Here is a 22082-nt window from a genome sequence, read left to right on the forward strand (position 1 = left end):
TAGGTGATGTAAGTTATCTATTCAGATTAAAACTCAGTATTTTCAACATAAATTTAGTCACAACTAATTCTAACAATTTTTTTTAACCAAAATTGTCTTGTCCGTAGACATTACCACAATATCTTTGTATCCAATTTCCTTGAGTTCAGCCTAATTTGATAGGTTAAATGTATGTTATTTTTTCAAGAGAACACATTCAACTATGTCAAAATTGAGTTTTTATAATAGTTTGATTGTTTTAAACAGTCAGATAAATTTAAAAAACACAGCTGAAAATTTATTTAGTAACTTTTCATCTTAACTTTAATAATCATCTTTGAAAGCATTTAATTGAATATCAATAAAATGTCTTGTCCGTAGACATTATCAAAATGTATTTGTCTTCATTTTCTTCGAAGTTGAGTTTCATTTGAACGATAAACCTTATAAAATGTATGGTTTTTTTTCAAGAGAACACTTTCAGCTATATCAAAATTAGGTTTTAATAATACATTTCATTAAATATGAATACAATGTCTTGTCCGTAGACAAAACATATAAATTGTATTGCTAAGTGTGATTGTTTATTGTAAGAATATGCATCAAGTTATTTTAATGTTCTATACACCAAAAGAAAGGTTTTTTTTGGAAGTTTTGTTATTTATAGATAAGTTTAGATACAGTTCTATCAGATAAGATTAATGATCAAAGAAAGCTACTGTTGTTTGAAATAACTGTGAGTTAAACATGTTCTTGTCATTTTTTTTCAATTAAAATGTTTGATATTCAATAATTCAAAACATATTTAGTTGTCTTTGTCATTGACCAAAAAATCTGACACTTGAAGGCAACCATTAAAGAAAATTATAAAGTTTTTAAACACCATTTATTTGATAAAAATATTAATATTTCTTCAAAAAAAAGCATGTAATTATATAAATGCTTCCAGTGTTAGCCTAACGATGGCAATTTTTCATAACTTAAACCATTTTTGAACCAAAATATCAAAAGAGTTTTTCCCTGAGGTGATACTCATTTTTGACTTCATGTGAAACACAAAATGCACATCTGATCTTGGCTAGGCCGAAAAGGTTGTTACAATTCAAGTAAAATCAAGAGTTTTGCACACACTCCTTCTGATAAAACCTTATTAAATACTGTTTTTTTTTTCATCAAATTTACTAGACTAAGAGTGTTTTCTTCATCATGTGGGAGACTTTTTTTTTTATTGTCTCCCACTGTCTTCTTTTAAGATGTTTGCTCTTTTTCACTATTTCAGCTATCTCTTTTTGGCCAGGGCATTTTCTTTTAGATGTATGGTTAAGATAAGATTGGAAAAAAGACTGTATTTCTTCTTCCTCCTCAGGTGTCCACGGAACTCTTGTTACTGAAATAACAAATGGTTCAAAAGTTAAAAAGGACTTTATGGCTGCAAGTCAGCTGGTCATGGACAATTGTACCCCTCATGCTCTAATGAACATACAACCCCTTAAGTCAAGGACATTTGTACCACTTAAGTTAAGGAAATTTATACCCCTCAAGCTCTGATGATCACACAACCCCTTAAGTCATGGACATTTGTACCACTAATGTCAAGGAAAAGCTTTCTTGAGACAAAAAAAAATTGTAAGGGTTCCGCAAACCCAGGGTCTCGCCTATTTTTGATGTTGTCTATATTTTCAGTGTGATAGGTGAATGCATATAGTGAATGCAATGTTAAGTCCATTTATACGTAAAAAATTGAAAAACAGAAATAAATACTTTACAAAATTTTCTTCTGGATACAATCTTTATATAATAAACCAACTTCTGTCCAAATTTGGTAAAATTCCACGATAGTTTAAGAAAGTTTATATTAAAATATTAAAAACTTTAACCACAGAGTGAATGTAATGTTTCCTGGCAGAAAAACTAAGTCCATTTATTTAAGTAAAATACGTTTTTTTTTACATTTACTTCTGGATACTATCTTATGATCATAAACAAGCTTCTGTCCAAGTTTGGTACAAATCCAAGAAATTTTAAAAACTTTAACCACAAAGTGAATGTAATGTTTCCTGGCAGAAAAACTAAGTCAATTTTTAAGTAAATTACTGGGAAACTGGAATTTTTTTTTCTAAATTTATTTCTGGATACCATCTTATGATCATACACAAGCTTCTGTCCAAGTTTGGTAAAAATCCAGGATAGTTTAAGAAATTTATTTAAATTTAAAAAACTTTAACCACTGAGTGAATGAAATTTTTCCTGGCAGAAAAACTCAGTCCATTTATAAGTCAAATACGGAAAAACTGGATTTTTTTTTCTTCAAAATTTACTTTTGGATACTATCTTCTGATCATAAACAAGCCTCTATCCAAGTTTGGTACAAATCCAGGATACCAGGATAGTTTAAGAAAGTTATTAAAATTTTAAAAACTTTAGCCACTGAGTGAATGAAATTTTTCCTGGCAGAAAAACTCAGTCCATTTATAAGTCAAATACGGAAAAACTGGAATTTGTTTTTTCAAAATTTACTTCTGGATACTATCTTCTGATCATAAACAAGCCTCTATCCAAGTTTGGTACAAATCCAGGATAGTTTAAGAAAGTTACTAAAATTTCTTAAACTTTAACCAAAGAGTGAATATATTTGTGGACGCCGACGCCGTAATGTAGGATCGCTATGTCTCGCTTTTTTCGACAAAAGTCGAAGGCTCCACAATTACTGGAAAAAACTAATAATTTATCGTGAATACAGGTTTTTTTCAGTCACTTGTAGAATATTTTTCAATATTCAAATTCTACAGTTAGTTATCCTTATAATTGTGTCACCAAAATTTAGCATTAAGTGCCTTTGTTTTTAAATTCTACTGATAAAAAAGGTGCCTTTTAGTTGCAAAAAGTTCAAGAATTAAAAATCTACTTTAATACCTTTTGAATATTTTGTCTTGTTCCCTTTTCCTGATCTGAATGATACTGTTCCATCATCTGAATCAATGTCATCACCAAAGGCATTCATTACTCCCATTTGTTCTGGAAAAGATTGTAACATAATTTTGGCTTCATGCTCATCTTATTAACAATCGGTTATAATCGGAGCATAATACCTTGCCTTTTTTTTTTTTTTTAAAGGAAATCATGTATTTAGTCTTATTGTACATGTCTTATGTGTACATTCCATATCATTGCAGAGTTTATATATTCATATTTGATCTTTTGTTTACATTTCCTCCTGGTACCTTTGATAATCATCTATTCAGCAGTTAAAACAATGAATTGATAAGAATCAAGATTCATATTGAACATATTTTATCTCATAATTACAACATTAATTTACCAAGAGTGACACTAACATTTTTAAATTTCAATGGTGTCACTCACAAAACAATTTCAATAACATAGCTGTATGAACATTTGAATGCTTCTAATTAGGAAAAGATATATAAAGTTTTTAATTTTTAGAAATTTAAAATTAACACAAAAAAATAAAACAATGCATTTGCATTATAATATATACAGTAAACAAAGGGTATTAAGCCATTGTCTGTTAATTCGTGAAGAACACTTTTTTTCACTTTTGTGATCATTAATTTCTGTCAATTGTGTCATTCGTACGTCTGAACTTATAACTGCAAGAATGCGGAATTATTACATAGTTAAACAGTATCCGATTCGTGATTCTTATAAATGGCGGACAAATTTCGGAAAATTTACAAAAAATAAACGATGTTTGGCAATCAATTTGGAAAGGAATATGACGTTTTTGATGCAACACATGGATAAGCATTTCTAAAAGGCAATTTGCAACACGTTCTAATGAAGCAACGAAATTATTTTGTCTAAAATCAGAATGATTTGTACCGCTCTCAAGTAACAAGTACCGGTAAAAATGAAAGAAAGTATTTCATACAAAGTTATTAATGTTTAATAACCTTCCATCAATCTGCAAATGCTTTTGTCACGTATATGAAGAAGGAAATTGGTTTATTCTTTAATTATTGGATGTTTGACATTGTTACTGTCATCGACTAGTTAATATTGTTTGACTGCAAACCGTAAACAGACCGGAAGTTGATAAGCTAAAGGTCCGGAAACTTAAACGACAATCGATTGAACAAAATCCCAATCGATTAGTGACATCGTAAGGCCCAAACAACTGATTTCCGACTTATTCCGATCATCGGAACAACACTATTATTTATAATGAGAGAATTGAACAAATATTTCACTGGCAGAAGGAGCAAATCAGGAAAATTCATACACATTCATAAATTATCTTTGACCGGTTCCATTCATAATACACATACACTAGTCAGTTACAACAGTCATTTATTTCAATTAATAAATGCATAACTAGAGGCTCTTGAACCTATGACTTCTAATATAGTATATAAGCTAATTAACTTTAAAAGGTCTTATAAAAAAGAATTGAGTGTGTTTGTTATAATTCATTAACTAGTGCTTTAGATGTTTATATACATTTCCTATAGGATTCTCCAATCTCTAATCAATTACTTTTGCAAACAAATTCAGGTTATATGTATCTTGTCTTGCCAAATGTTGACTTTTGTCTTTTTTTCCCCCTGGGGGCCACCTGTCTGTTATGAAATTTGGAAAAAAACAATGTGCCCGACAGTTTTTCTCTAAATTCATTAATTTTCAAGATACATGTATAAACCAAAAACTGAGGGTTTATCCTGATATTCTATGTGTAGCAACAGCCCCATGTTGGTCATCTTGAGGGCATATCAAATTTAATCTATACAAGACATCCTTGTGGTAAAGTTCAGTTCCAATTGTTTCCATTTTGTTTCAGAGAAGTTGATCTTTGAAAAAGTTAAGGGATGGACATTAAATGCAAAGAGATGGCAATAGCTCACATTGCCCAAAGGGCCAGCCTTTTACATTTGGGACAAAATGCACATCATTTGAGCCAAAGTAAATATATGTTTTGGCAAACTAAAAGTTTAAATTTGAGCCAAAATTGTTCAATTTGGTTCACAATTTGAATATTTTTTATGTAGTTACTCTTACCTATAGATAGGTAGGTTTAAATATTTGGATATCTTCTCAGGTTTAGTAATCCCTATGGTTCACCCCATCCTTACATAAAAATGACACAAAAAAAATATTAATTTACCATCTGCATTATCCATGGCATCTTTATTGTCAACATCTTTTTCTGTCATTTTCTGTTTCATTATATCTGAAATATTGAATGAGTGTAAATAATGCATGAATTCTGAATGCAGTTTAGAGTATTAAGTTATAAGACAATAGCAATCATGTTAACTCCCTCAATTCTTACATCTATATATAACAATGATTTTATCACAACCAGAGGCTCAGGGGTTGAGCTTATAATGTACTCAAACATCAAAGAGAAATATCAATATGTTACAATCAAATGCTCTGTGAGTACTGTATGAGAATACCCGGTGTGCTTTTGAGTATTTGTTTTCTTTTTACAAGCAATATAAAAAGTCAGAGGGATAAATGATTCAAAGTAAAAATTTATTGTTTTTTTCTTTTCTCAGAAAAAGACTGAAAGGGACAATGTGAACAAGCATCTGCATCGTCCAAAATACAAAGTCACACTGAAGTAATGTCATACTATCTATCGTAGGTGGGGCATAAAAATTAATATGGAAACCCCTTAGTTTTGGAAAAGATTGTTGTTTGATGATTCCAGATGTTTGACTTTATGAGTATGAGTAAAAAATTAGGACCATTTAAGATTATGTTGAGAGTTTAGAAGTTTATCAGGACCAATTAAAGGCTTGATTCGTTTGTGCAGTACTTTCATGCTAACTTTCATTGAATTCTGTAGCATAGTTTCAGAGATTTTCAAAGTTGATCATGTGAAAATAGTCAAAAAATATATACTGTCAGGGGCCGCAACTCTTACATCAGTCCATGTATCATTTTAAAAATTTCAGCATAGGTCTGTCTTTCTATGTTGAACAATATAAACCAAAGCCCAAGGTTGCGTAATGCAACTGTTTTCGAGTTATTTGCAAAAAAAATTAGCTTTTTGAGTGCAGCTGGATACAACCACAGAGGACCAACCCTGAACAGTTGGGGCAAAAATGGACACAAATATTCAAGCTTGATACAGGTCTGAATTTGGATTTTAATTAAATATTTGGCTCATTATAGGTTTCTGACACAGAAAAATTTATTCAAAGAGTTTGAAAAATTTGGTTAAATGATTTAATTTTTTTCAATTGAATAATTTTTGCTGTTGTGCTATACACTGTGCTGTTGCGCAATTACAATGTTATAACACAAATCCCTGTTATAAAGTGTGTGCAATTTTTATAAAATATTGGCCAAATTGATCACAAAATCCTCATTTTCTATCACATAAACTGAATCAAAGAGCAGAATGCTCTGAGGGATACGATTGCCATAGTTTTCATTGACACATGTATAGCAGTTCTGCCAAATTTTCATTAAACAAATGCATGAGATTTGGCCAAAATTCAAAAGATCAAAGAGGAAAGAAATAGATCCAAGAATACTGTTGCAAAAAAAGCATGAACATGCACGAGTCTCAAGCATTTTTGGCCGGTAACCCTGGTACAGCTGGATAGTATTATTCTCTAAACTATTTCAACTGCACATGCAAAATGTAACAATCTGAATAGTCACTCAACTTAAAGAATAGCCAATCCCCGTTACAAGTGTATGAGCCATGTACTTATTGTGTTTTATCGAATTATAGTTATCCTGTACCATTGTAAACTCGTACCATTAAAAAAAAAAAAACTTGAACCATTGCTAACTCGTACCAACTTATTTAAATGCATTCAAATGGTGTTAAATGATGAATATACATGATATACGTTACTTTCACCCAATACCTCTTAAGTCTGTAAAATGTATATAATTTGAAAGTACAATGACCAATTTGTAGCTTATGTTCCTTGTATATTGGATAGAAAATACTGTGGCAGATGTAGATAATTAAGGTATATACAGTTTCACCCGAAGAAAATTTTTCATGAATAATAAAATCTTAGCAGTTACTAGTAGTCAAAATGATTGCCAAAATTATTTTTACTGTCTATAAATAAATGTAACAATGAAATTTAACTGATTCCTGTTAATGGGGTCCGCATTTTCCCCGCAAAAAAAGCACATGGCTTTCAACAATTGTAAACATAGCATTCAATTTGTGATCATGGATTACAGCTTTAATTAACTTAAATTGGATATATACATATTCAACATGTTCAATTTTAATAAGGTACAGTTAAAGCAATGTTTTAACTTTCCTCTGGATTAAGTTCTACAGTGGCGGATCCAGAACTTTTCCTAAGGGGGAGCCCGCTGACTGACCTAAGAGGGGGCCCGCTCCAGTCATGCTTCAATGATTCCCTTTATTATCAACCAAATTTTTTCCACAAAAAAAGGGGGGCTGGATCCGCCTATGTTCTAGTTTGAAAGATCAGTTAAAACATTAATGCTTTAAAACATTCTTTATTTTTGTCTAAGTTTTCATTTAACTCCTGTATAAAATTCAAGTAATTCAACTTTATTTCTATTAAGTTTACAAACAGAAACCCATAAAACATCATATTTTTTATATATTTTTCTGAATGTTACGACTTCCCAGTAGTACAAGTTAACGTTTTTGGTTCCAATGCCGTAGTACGAGTTAACTTGCTTCCGTATCTTATCACCGTAATTCTAGGAGAAACCCTAAACTGGACCCCTATCATATTGTGTTCACTTATCGCTACACTGACCTTCGGTGCGAAGCTATATATAGAACGGCGGACCAGTTTAGGAGGAACCCCATTTCTTACTCTTTAATTATTTAAGTTCCTTTGGGTCAGAGGGCATGAATCCTTTCCGTACACACTCCTCTGTTTACATTGAGATCGTTCTTAATATAATACGACGTTTACCGGCATTAACGAGTTAATTCTTCTTGACGAATACTTCGAAAAGGGAGCTACTCGAAACGATAACATGGAAGATTCCATTTCTGCTGAAGGGGTGTTATAGGTAATTTTTACGATGAAACATTTATTTTAATTCAAATTATGCATGTGATTTAAAATTATGCAACAACAATAGCCCTCCATATGCAGACAGACATAGAAAGAATCCCATGAGTTTCAAATTAATCAATGAAGCGGGGAATCACTCAATCTGATACCCCTTGAAATCAGGAAAACTACACGCATGTGGGGTCTCACTAATTAGCGACAAAAAGCGTCAAGAAGCGACAAGAAGAAAAATAATAAGTGACAAAAAGCAACAAGAAGCTATTTAGCGACAAGAATACATTTTGTTATCACATACATTAAAATATTTTTTAGGATTATATTGACAGATGAAGAAATAAAAAAAAATTCGATGAAGAGATTGTGTACTTTTTATTATATTGATAGATGTAGAAATTAAACATGTGTAAGAGCAAAGGAAATGTTAACGCTATAAAATGAAAATAAAAACAGATTTGTCACCTTCCTTTTGAAGGATTTAATAAAACAAAAACATGAAATATTATTTCCTTCCTAACTGTACAATCAATTTTTCCTGATAGGACCAACATTAGCTGTGGCTTCACTCTAAGGTAATACACAATTAAGAGCAACAAATGAGATTAACTAGGTGCGTGTCCTTTGTTTTATTGCAACAATAACATCCATTAACACCTTCATCAATTACACGCACCAGAATATAAAATTGTTGTACCGAATAGTGAACACCTGTTGAAAACTCAAGATTTTCATCAGTTTCCTTTAATCTTCAATCTATATGCATAAACATGATAAATATCGTTAAATGAGACAATACACTAAATAAAATGATGAAAAATATTCACATTTTGATTATGTTTTCCTCTTGTTTGATTTCAGTTCTTAATTTGTATTTCACAATTTGTGTATGAATTTTCTGGACAATTATGCACAAATAATGCATTTTGCAAGTTAATTATATATTGTACAAAAATGGTTTCAAAAACAAATAAAAAGACAAAATATACTTCCTGTGATACCTTATAAAATATCATGTAAATAAATGTAGCAACTGAATTAGATTTACAAGTTTCATTTTCCCCCCCTATCAAAATTAATTTTCCTGTCGTTGAAATTGTTTTCTTTTGCATATTTTTTTAATATTTATTTTGAATAAGTAATATAAATAAAAAAATGTTTTCTTGTCGCTAAGTAGTTTCTTGTTGCTAATATTATTATTCTTGTCGCTTCTTGACGCTTTTTGTCTCTACAATTCTTTTTGTCTCTAATTAGTGAGACCACGCATGGACATTAATACATAAACAAACCGCGACTTGCGATTTGGAACAAGAACGTTTATTAAATGATATGATGAATGGTTCTCCATTTCTTTATGAGAGTACAGTATCAAATATCAGTTTCATAACGGTAAAATATAGAAATACTCCACTTCAGTTCTTGTGACAGAAATAGAATTATCGATCGGCTTTCAGAGAACTCTCGCAAGTTATCAAAATTTGGGAATTCCCTCTGACGTGTTTCTAAATTTATAAAAACACTAAATATAAATACTGCTTAATTCTGATTTTCCGTATTGTTAAAAACACGCATATAAGTCAAGGAAAATATCATACACGAAGATTATGAGTAAAACATTACAGGAAAGTTGTTTATGTTCAATTGTTTTGCTTGTTTTTACCTTTTAAAGCAAGACAATCATAAGAATCTGAGATGTTGCCGAATGTTTAGAATAAAACGAATGACGTGAGGGAGTGTGTCATAGGGTCAATGGTAAAAGTCTACAGATTGCTTGACAGCAATCGTATCCCAAAAAAATGATAAGTTTTGATGTGAATGACATTTCCTAAGGTAATATGTACAAAATTGTGTCGTCTATTAACTTGTATTTTGTTCCATTCCCATATTATCGCACTCTAAGTTTTATGACTTCACAGGCTTGAATAAGGGTACATAAACCTTAAAAGAAATAGTAATTTTCAGGGAAAAAAACGGAACTAGAAAAATGCTTATTTCAAGCCCCTTTATGTCCACTAAATCCAACAGGGTTGGGACCATTATCCCCAAAAACAATCTTAACCTTTTTTTTTGTGGTATTGAACCTTTTGAATAAGTTTCATAGAGATCAAAACACTTAAACTAAAGGTATTTCCGCACACCAACCTGTCTATGGATGCCACTACAGACACCGATGACAATGGCTTGATAGCAAAATATACCAAAAAAAGTGACAACAATAGCTCACGTAACCTTCAGTCAGGTTTCAAAATTTTGGGATTCAGTCCTTTTTTGCCTCTTATACTGTGGATTCGTTAATATTTGTGGGGTACCAATTTTTGTGGATTTCATGAGTATAGGTGATTCACAAATTTAATTATTCTAGAATTAGGAATTGTGTTTAGACTTATAAGCAAACATTTGCAAAACCACGAAATTAAATATCATCAAACACCATTTTTCAACAATCCACGAAATCCACAAAAATTGGTACCAATGAAAATAAAAGAATATACAGTATCTTGGAAACTGTAAGAGATAGACAACATGAGAAACTTGCAGAAGCCAATTGTTGATAGCAACAAACCTTTACCAAAATATATAACTACAACTTTTACACTTTTTGACTGCTGTAGTTTATCAAGTTTAAATACTTTTTTATACAATTACCTTCAATATTAATATCCTCAATCCTCTTTCCTTTGAATTTAGAAACCACATTAAAGTCTTGCATCAACATAAGTTTACCAATATTGAATCTTTCTATATATCCTGATGCCCCACGGTAGTGCTGCATGTGAACATTGAAAGAGTGTCCCATGTGTTTGCATAAATGCTCCAGCTCATGCGGTTGCATGCCAATCACCTAAAGTGAACAAAAAAATAATAAAGTATATTTAAGAAATAATTCATTTGGGCTTGAATTTATACTGATTTTACCACAGGTTGGCCCTTTATACTAAATATTTTACCACAAGAGATAGCGAGGGGTAAAATATCGACATAAAGGGCAAACACGTGGTAAAATCTAGATATATTCAAGCCTGCATGAATTATTTTGATTCTAATAGGACAAACACGGCAATTCTTTTGGATGGATGCTCTCTAGATAAAAACAAATGTTTGCTGTTCCCGTAATGAAACACACTATTAATATGGACGTAAAAGATGAAGAAAACTTTACTAGTTACATGTTTAAACTATTTAAAATAGTATAATTGGACAACTTTGGACAAAGTTAAATGACAATCTTACTTTTATCTCTGAACATTGGCATGCAACTATTGTTTATCATCGTTTGTTTATGTTTATGTGTTTGGATGACATTCATTTTTACATTCGTGAATATTCCCGCAGAATGCTTAAATTTGTACGTCATCATTCTATGACGTCCGTTACACAATGGGAACAGCCTAGAGAAATCATGACGTTGCTGGTCAGTTGACATGCAATATATTCATATTTTACCACGGGTGTGTACTCAAAGCTGTGTAGCGCGTCATATTAGAATCAAGGGCAATGATTGATTTTTGCATACCTGCCAACTTTCACGATTTAGGCGTGTACTACACGATTTTGACCCTTTGTCACGATTGCACAATCGTGTTCCTGAAAAACCCTCTAAAACACAATTTGGTAAAAATCTACATGAAAAATATTGTTGTTCCCGATTTTGAACTGTGTCCAATGGAGGAAAATCGTGTTCAGCCAATCAAATTGTTTGTTTCTCATGATCAAATTAATCAGCCAATCAAAAACGTTTTCTCTCAAGATGATTTTAACATGCTAGATATTGAACTTGTGTTGTTTTCCTCTGTTGCAAAATCGTGAACATGCCAAATGATTTTTCAACTGCAAGGAGGTTCTTACACAGAATAAGAATAAAAGCATGGCTGATTGACAAACTTCAATGATGCTGTACTACAGTGAAGATAATAAATAGTAGTTTATTCACTAATTGCTGTAATACAATGTTATTTATGTATTTAATTACATTACCAAATCATTTAAGGTTCATCATAACAAACGGACAAATATGGCTGTATTTACATGCCAAAAATTACTCTTAGTACAGACTTACCTGTAAAGTTGGAAAAGTTTTAATCCCTAGCATCCACTAGATATAAAAAAGTTAAATCCATTTTGTGTTTCAGAAAGATAAAATCTCTTTTGGATTTTGATGGGCATTTTTTTTCCTTCATGCAAAAGGTGTGAAAATTGACTAAGTTGTGGAACAACTATGAGATGCTCCCTCAGGTAAAAAACCGGTTTGTATTGTTTTCATTGTCCTTAATTGACCTGGACACCAGGTATCTTAACAACTATAGGTGAGTTAAAGAGTTTATCTGAGTCAGTGAGTGGACAGTATCAAAATAATGCAGGTGTTTGTTTATTTTTGCACCTTCTGAAGAAAGGAAAAAAAATGCCCAGCAAAAACCAAGAAAGATTTTATCTTTCTTAAACACAAAATGCATTTAACTTTTATATATCTAGTGGATGCTAGGCATTAAAACTTTTCAAACAGCACAGGTAAGTCTGTACACAGAGTAGTTTTTGATGTAAAAATACGGCCATATTTGTCCATTTGTTATGATGAACCTTAAAGTATAATGTACTATTTATTATTTTTCACATGGACTACCCCCCCCCCCCCAACATCAACATGAGATATCCCTTAAATGTGGGGCTACCCTTAGCCAAGGAGGGGTCATTCTTTACTGTTGTAAAAAATACAATAGACAACTGTAGATTTATTAACTTAAAAATGGGAAATTCTGACACTATATTTGGAACAGCTTTTCTAAATGAAGGGTCCCATTATTTTAAATATAAAGAAGATATAGGGCCAAGAACATATCAAAATTCTTGGACATGTGTTGACCATATAATACCAGATAGATCATAAGATGTATAGTTCTTTGGGAAAAGTTTCTTCAAATAATGTGAATGTGTGCTCATTTGTACTTTAAAAGTGGTTTTTAATGTCCTAACATTGAGGGGGTATCCCTAGGTGTTGTTCCCAACCTGATAAAGGTCCTTATTTGTGTATAATTTTAAATTGGTAAAGTCAACAACTATTTAGTATCCTTAATAATTCCTGGTCTTACAGCTACATGTTCATATTTTCTGCTGATAAAATAACTAGAATAATGCAAATAACTTAAGAACAAGACATGTAAGCTCATCTTACAAATATGACACTTTTTCTGGACCACAAAACAGCACGCGAAAAATAGTCGTCGCAAAGAATTGTAACCTTTGAAATTGTTGTCGCGCGCTAAAACCCCCATGGGCATTTTCAAAAGTTGGCAGGTATGTTTTTGATCAGCACGAAAAACTAAAAATGTACGTTTAACTTATTATCATCCATGCTTAATGTCAATTTGATCTGTGGGTTACGTTTGCTTAGTAGAAAGATAATGAAAGAAAGGGATTAAATTACACTGAATGTGTATGTACAAACCTGCATCATAGTTGCAAAATATTTTCTTATGTTGACTGATGTTATTCTGTCAGGGTACCGCACACCTGCTTCCTCACACACACACTTCAATGAATCATATGCTCTATGAACACCATTTCCTAAAGAATCAATCAAAATGTTCGACAAACATTTCAGAATGTAAAATCATTAAAAAAAAAAAATTTCAATAATTTGAATGTAGGTCTGCCATTTATTTTGTAATCTGTCTATTGTTTGTATAAACCCATAAAAGTTTTATTGTGAAATAAGTTGAAAAAATACTTGAAAATGACAATGAAACATCAACAAAAGAATCAAAACTGTCACCTTTTGTAAGTCTTAAATCAAAGTCATATGAAACAAGTTGGTGGAAAAAATAATGTGCACTAAATTACTCGTCCAATAAATGCACATGTTCTAAACTACGACATTTGTAACATGTTTTAACTTTTTATATTGAAACTGTAACGTGTAATTTACAAAAAATTTGTAAGGGTTCCGCGGAACCCAGTGTCTCGCCTACTTTTGCTGAAAATCACAGGCTTAACAAAATGAGGAAAAAAATCAATAAAAATATTCCTCTTGATACTATCTTTTGATTGTAAGAAGCTTCTGTCCAAGTTTAGTAAAAATCCAGGATAGTTTATGAATCTAATAAATGTTTAAAAACTTTAACTGCAGACTGTATGTAATGTCAACTGGAAGAAAAACTAGTTGGTCGGGTTGTTGTCTCTTTGACACATTCCCCATTTCCATTCTCAATTTTAAGTCCATTTATAAGTAAAATACAGTTAAACAGGTACAAAATATTAACAAAATTTCCTTCTAAATACTAGCTTATGATCATAAACAAGCTTCTGTCTAAGTTTGGTACAAATTAAAAGTAGCATAAGAAAGTAATTATTTTTTTAAAATTTTTACCACAGAGTGAATGTGTTGTTTCCTGGCAGAAAATCTAAGTCCATTTAAAAGTAAAATACGGAAAAAACAGATTTATTTTTTTACAAAATTTACTTCTGTATATTATCTTTTCATCATAAACAAGCTTCTGTCCAAGTTTGGTACAAACCCAGGATAGTTTAAGAAAGTTATTAAAATTTTAAAAACTTGAACCACAGAGTGAATGTAATGTTTCCCCGCAGAAAAACTAAGTCCATTTATAAGTAAAATACGGAAAAAATGGAATTTTATTTTACAAAATTTACTTCTGGATACTATCTTATGATCATAAACAAGCTTCTGTCCACGTTTGGAAGTAATCCAGTATAGTTAAAGAAAGTTATTAAAATTTCAAAAACTTTAACCACAGAGTGAATATTTGTGGACGCCGCCGCCGCCGACGGAATGTAGGATCGCTTAGTCTCGCTTTTTCGACAAAAGTCGAAGGCTCGACAAAAAAATAATGCATTTGTTGATTTTATATGGAGACCATCTTTGCTTATTAAAGCCAGAGAAAACCTTCCGATGTTCTCCAACACGTTTATGTTGATAAACAATTGACAAAAGTGAGCACTGAAATCATGTGCTTTATAAGGGTAACAATTGAGTTATGTTGATTTATCTACTTTCACTATCACTTTAACTTCATTTTACATGCGCAGTAACGGCTTTCACATTGTTTATGAGGAAAATCATGCATACAGAAAAGCTTTCTGTGAATCTCGGAACAATTACTCGCTGGAAGTAAATAATTCAGAAGCCGTACATTTCATTAAGTTTTACATTAACCATTAGAGTTTTCACAAAAACTCACTATAAACTTACTATTTAGTTAAAAAAAAAATGTTGAACTTTTTTCTCTACAACTTGTACATTTGTTGTATATGACTTTAAAGGGGCACTAGCTGTCAAATTCATGGTCACCGATTTGAATTGGATTTTTATAGGTCTGTTTGATTTTATCTTATAGATTAAAAATTCATGTCTCTCATTGTTTTTAACCGTATAAGAATGATTTTATATAGATCGAATCAGTAATCAAACGATTTAGTGTAGTTTCACTTTCATTGTTGACATTCTTTTTCTTTAAATAACCTGTACACGTATAATGCATGCGTTGTCAATCTCTAGCGAAAGGTTAAATTGAAGTTCACATGAATACGAATTTAATGAGGTCGGCTAATTCACTTGCAAGTGAAACAGTAATTATCAATGTTTCATCGCTTAATTTGACAAAATTAAACCATTTAGGCTGCTAAAAGCCAATTATTAATTCACTATATCACTTTCATTATTGATTGAACAAAAAAAATCGTACTTAAGGTTTTTTATATATCTCGTAGCTAGTGCCCCTTTAAGGGAAAATGCATAAATGATGTGGAATGAAAAAAAAAACATGTTCAGGATACTTTTGTTGCCAGGACATAACCTCAATATTACCTGTGTTAGCAAATAAGTACATGTTGTCCGATTTAATCCCAGCTTTTACTCTCACTTGGGGGTCAGCAAGATAGGCAAGCGGCTTAATAACTTCAATAGGTACTAGTACTGGAACTATATTGTCAGCCTAGAGATAAAAAAAAACCAGAATTAGTCAAACATGAATTTTTTTGATAATTTTTTTAAAAGTCATTATAAAGCCAATTTTGCACATATTATGACAGCCACTAAGTCGAGAAAGAAATAACCACGAAATAGTCGCCTGTAGTTTGGTGTTTATGGAAAGTGCAACACCATCTTAGGTCCAAAATTTATCAAATGATTTTAATACAAGAAACACCATGCCAAAGTTTTCAATAATTGTAGAAATATATAAATCATTCTGATGAACTTTTGTAAATTTTCTTATTCAAAATTGCTTATTGACCAACAATTCGATACTAGGCAAAGGTAACCATGGCCAATTTCATATATATATCGATCCTTTAAATAAACTTCTAAAAGGCTGTTCAGCACTGTAAATAGGTAGGTTTAAATATTGTTTTTATTGGTATTAATATTGATTTTGTTATCAGTAAATTAAACAGAAAACTAACAATATTATTGTTATATACATATGCACATTCGAGGATCTACAATCTGTCAATACCTGTATCTTGGCATTGCACTAAGTCATTTTTTCTCTGATGTATTTTCACTAAAACCATTGGATGTTGGATGTGTAATGGTTGATAATTTAGTATAAGATGCATGATTTGTTTATTAGTTATTGGCTTTAAACTAGATGTCAGTAACTGCAAGTACTCTCAAATCTTTACTAATGGTCTTTTGTTGTTGGGATTGATAAGTGCCCAGCCACTTTCACTTTGTTTTTGTTAGATGTATTTCTATTTGTATCCATCTGATGAGTTAAGCCTTTTTCAACTGATTTTTATGATTTGTTCTTATAAGTGTTGTCAGCCCGGTTAACCATTGGAAGGACTGAAAACCAAATACCAAAAACGTTTAAACCGGTTAATCAGGTTTTTAAAAATTTCAGACTTGATATAAATGTTTATTGAAATCATTGATAAATTTTGCTAAATGTTAAATTGGTTATCGTTGTACTTAATAAGATTAGTTGTCTATTAATTAATAACCAATTTGTATTGTTTATCATGTAAAGATCATCAACTTAGGCCGTTAACTTGAGCGGTTTTGGCAATTACCCAACAAAATCAATCCCAACCTTATACTTGTGGTATTGATCCTTGTGGTACAATTTCAGAGCAATCAAAAATTTGATTCACAAGATATTGTCCGGTAACTAGAAAAATGCTTCTTTTTGGCCCTTAATTCCTAAACGATTGGGATCATTACCCCCAAAAACAATCCCAACCTTCCTTTTGTGGTATTGAACCTTTTGGTCAAGTTTCATAGAGATCCATATACTTAAACTAAAGTTATTGTCCAGAAGTGATAGCAATATAAGAACGCAAATGTTTTGCGGTCGTATAAAAAGTAAACATGTTTACTGTACATGACGTTTGGTGTGAACACAGCCTTAATTAGCCATTATAAGACTTGTCTCATAGCTTGGTGCAAATTTTGAGTAAAATGATTAGCATACACATATATAATGATCAGTTTATTATAATTTAACGATTTAGTTCATTATTTCACTCTGATATAATATTGTGTGGACTTGCATGTAAATTTGCAAACTACATTGTCCAAGGCTTACATGGCCTTTCTTGAAACAAAATGCTGACAGAAAAATGGTGAAATGCAAATTATGTTTATTGGAATTTAGTGAATACTGGTACTTATAATATTTGTTAAAATCATTTTCAAATTGCTGCACTCAATGAAATTTTAAAAATAAAATGAAACAATCGTTGGTTAGAGACCTGAAGTTATTACAACGCCATAGTATGTATATATAGTGGGTCATTTACCTTTTCCTATTGTTGAAGGTATTTTCTAAATAGAAGTCATAAAATGACAAAATTGTACACATTTAAACTTCTTCGTATACTTGTAGTTAGCATTTATTTTATTTTGGAAATGTAAAAGAAAACTTTACCAGGAAAGCTCAAAGCCAAGACTTATAATGCTCATGGACAAACTTTTAATTCATTGTATCATAACATAATGCATTTGTAGAGAACTTGCATGATAGTTAAGTTAGCTCAAGCTCAAGGCCTTTAAACTCAATTACTGGTTAACCAGTAAAATCAGTTGACAGAGTAACCAGTTAGGCAAAACTGTTCAATTTGACAACACTAGTTCTTATCTTGTACTGTGACACCACTGTTCCAGGTAAGGGGAGGGTTTGGATCCCCCTTACATGTTTAACCCCGCCACATTATGTTTTGCCTGATATTTTTATGATACAACCTGTGTGCAGGATAGGAAAAATATCTGGTAGATATATCAAATGGAAAAAGAGCAATTGCAGATCTATGCAGAATGGTACGTAACTTACGTAAGTTAATTAATTATTAAAGAAATTAAAGAAGTGTTCCTTCTTGTTCTTTTTAAAAGCAAGGTCAAAGTTGAAAGATAAGGCTAGAATACAATTTCATATTTCAACTAGATTTCTCTTAATTAAAAGATCTATACAACTTGATTCTGAACTGTTTCTTTTTACAATTTAAATGTAAAAAATCTACAGCCATAAAAAAAAAATTATACAGTACCTTTCCTTGAATCTGTATAATTTCCTGCTGTCCAAGTAGAAGTTTTTCTGTTTCAGTCAAGTCTGCACCAAGAGTTTGATCAAATTCATTTAGACCTTTGCTTCTGTTATGATAGTTAGTCAATCTAGAAAAAACAAGTGAAATACATATATATCTTTCCTTTGAGAAAGTATATTGTTAGGAGTACCATAGGCATAATTTTGCAGACATTTTATAGTTCCATCTTTTGTTAATATGTCTGAACAAGATAAATTTAGTTTCATTTTGAAAAATAATGATACGAACTTTAGTACTGTAAGGCCAGGATTTTTTAATTTGTTGGTTTACGGATCCGCCGACCCGATTTTGCCAATTCCTAGAATAAAGATAAAATTGACTTTTCATGCTTTTTTATTCCCGCCGACCCAAACAAATACATTATCCCAGGGAAAAAAAAAATTTATGAAATGAAATGCATGAATCACTATCAAAATTGATAACACTCTGTTGTGAAAAAATAAAACTTCCTGTTTTTGTTTCTGAAAATAGACAAATCAATTATAACTGACCTTGAAATGTCATTTACGCAAATAATTTTGCGGAACGAAATCTGTGTTTAAAACCCATTACACAATAAGTTTGTTTCCCTTATTTGTCATCAGTCTGTAAGATGCATAATCTCATAGAAATAGACTTGTCCAAATGTGGACAGGTGGAAAGCACCTTGGAAGTAAAAGTTCTGAATATCAACAAGTCATTTAGAATTTTCTTGTTTCATGGATAATAAAAAAAATATTGTCTATTTGGATTAAAAACGGGAATGCATGACACTCAATTTATAACCCGATATTCTCGTTTTTTCTGTGGACAAGTCTATTACATTTTTGACACGTGTGTTGCAACTTTTTTTCGTACGACGTTTGTTACATTTTTTTATTAAATCAGTTTTTGTTTTTGAAGATCATTACTCACCAAGTTTTCTGGAATTTCTTGTTTGTGAAAAGACGATTTCATTTCGTCCTTGTCTGTGAACCCCCCTTTTTTTTTTTTACGGCAAATCATTAAACAATGTCATGCGATATTTGTGACAGCTGAGCAAGAATATTTCATCGAACTAAAATTTGAAATGATGACAAAATAGCACAAAACATTTTGTTAGAAAGGTGAAATGTATATTTATTTTGCATTTTTTATTCTGTCTTGAAAGATATTTTTTTTTCTTTTTTTTCCCGACTGACCGACCAGACTTTTTCATGGGGAAAATCCGTTAACCAATAAATTAAAAACCGTGGCCTAAGTGTAGCTGGAATAAGCGATATGTATGATTTGAACATTCATTTAAAGCAAACATAATGTTGTTAATAACTGTTTTAGTATTAAGGCTATTTGTAATAGCTTGAATTAATAATATAAATTATCCTATAAATTGAATAACACCTCCACACAATATGTTAGATATAAAATATGTGTCTCTTATCATTGAAAAAATATGACTCTGTATAATTGTTTTTCTTTATTTTGGTAAATTTTCTGTATTTGTATTTTGTAAATATCAGCTGGTATCATTCCTGTATTGGAATTTACACCAATAAAATTATTTGATTTGTTTGACATTTTTCAGTTATTTTCAAATTTCTTTTTTGGGGCATCATGTGAACACTTTAAAGTTGGAATGAAATTTAACATATATATATACTTTGGCTAATGGCAGTGTATACATCAACCAAAAGCTAGACATATTACAAGCTTATCTTTAAAACATGTAAAAGCATACAGAGACCTATTCCAAAATATGGCTACATAGTTTTGCTGTAAAAAAAATTTTGGTTGGGTATTTGAACAAGACCGAAATTACAAAAATTTCCAAAATGCATTCCTTTTGACAAAACTATATTAATTAAGACAGATATTACTAGTACTTACAGCATTTGTTCAAGTTCCCCTGATCTTCTTTTGTTGTAAAGCAAAAGCTTGCTTAAAACATATGTTTGCAGCTCTTTAACATGAGTGGGGGATGCATCTTCCAATTTGAGAGAAATGTTTCTTATCTTCTCTCCCAGGTGTTCTGCCATGGTTTGTAAGTCTTCTGGAGTTGGGTTTTCTGATACTTTTGCCATCCTCCTTTCTCTTAATATTTTGTTGGCAATTCTTGTGACTTTATTTGACCATTCCATTTTCATTAGTCTCAAAAAATCTTCCGCATCTTCCCGTTCTTTCGCATACTTTTCCCTTACCTCCTTTCTAAGATTTTCATCCGACTTCCCTCTCATCGCCTCACCTATTTTCAGATTTGCCAATCTCAATAGATCAAATCCAATTTTGATAGCAGCGGTTGGATGAAGAAGGTCTTCTTCATCATCTGCATCTATAGTTGCACACTGCATTGCAGAGTTGGCAATTAAGTCAAACTTTGCAGGGATCAGAAAATCATATAGTGATATTGTTTTTTCTTCGCCCTGTTGAGTGCAATTACTTTGTAAATTTTTGACTAATCTTGCTGTACTTCTCATTCTGCTACTTGTGTAGTTTTTTCTTTTTAATTTATTTCCAATATTCTGTCTCAGCCAATAGTTTCCAAGTCCAACGATCAGTTTGTCACTTTTGGCAATTTTAGCAATTTCATCTCTTCTCATTATTGGAAACACATCTGACACCAGTTTTTTAGAGGCTTCCAGCGAGATAGACCCCTTTAACATCTCACTTTTTATAATAGCATCACCAATTTTTGTCTTTTCTCCTTTTTTGGCTTGTACACAACACTGCTTGTGTTTTGCAAATGAAACATCCATTTTTAACCATTCTAGACATGAAGAACAGGGTCCATACTGTTTGTGACTGAAACTATCTTGTCTGCGGGAAACAATCAGTTCACCTGCTCTATTTTCTAATACTTTTTGGTTGTGTTGATGATCTCCTTTATTTCTTAAGTAAGTTTGAAAACAACCAGCTTCTTCGCATCTTTCTGGGTCGTCCTTCATTTTTAGAAGGAGTTTTATATCAGAATTGTCTTTATGGACAAACAAATGTTTCCTTATGTTCGATTTAATGTTTCCACAAACAAAACAGCAATGATAGTTGTTAAACACTCTCCTCGACTTCTTTTCTTTACCAGACTTGGAATCACTTGAATGTAAAGTTTTGCGACAGTAAATTTTTGGAAAATCTTTATCACGAATAATTTCCTCCTCATCAGGTGTATCATGATCATGATTTCCAGAATTAAAATTTTCAGGTGGTGCAGCAACAGACTTAAAATTATCATTTGGTCCAAGAACAGGGTTCAACTCACTGGATGATGTGATAACATTGAAGTTATCAGCTGATGTAGCAACAGCATTCACATTTTTTACAAGTGTAGCAACAGGTTCCAAACTTTCAGCTGATGTAGAGTCAACATTCATGACATTGGCATTATCAGGTGGTGTTTTAATAGGGTTTAACTTATCAGTTGGGTTTGTAGCAGAATTCGAACTATCCTTTGTTGTAGAGACAGTATTTGAAAAAATATCTATTTGTGTGGTGATAGGATTCTGTTTTGTTTTTTTATCTATAATTTCTAATTCACTGTCACTTGAATCTTCAAAATCAGAACTATGAACTTCAAATAAAGAATCTTTTAAACTATAA

General features: G+C 31.5%; 1 protein-coding gene across 1 annotated transcript; it reads right to left on the bottom strand.

Annotated features, from left to right (window-relative positions):
- Window positions 1-1160: 1160 nt before the first annotated feature.
- On the bottom strand, window positions 1161-22067 carry LOC134690236 (uncharacterized). The gene is made up of 8 exons (XM_063550213.1): window positions 20379-22067; window positions 18477-18600; window positions 15796-15922; window positions 13417-13535; window positions 10623-10818; window positions 5102-5167; window positions 2893-2994; window positions 1161-1366 (listed from the first exon to the last, which is right to left on the bottom strand). Exons 1-8 carry the CDS (start codon window positions 21854-21856, stop codon window positions 1161-1163), a joined length of 2418 nt encoding a protein of 805 aa, XP_063406283.1. The 5' UTR covers window positions 21857-22067.
- Window positions 22068-22082: the final 15 nt, after the last annotated feature.

This window comes from Mytilus trossulus, chromosome 11 (assembly GCF_036588685.1).
Source record: "Mytilus trossulus isolate FHL-02 chromosome 11, PNRI_Mtr1.1.1.hap1, whole genome shotgun sequence".
Classification (NCBI taxonomy): domain Eukaryota; kingdom Metazoa; phylum Mollusca; class Bivalvia; order Mytilida; family Mytilidae; genus Mytilus; species Mytilus trossulus.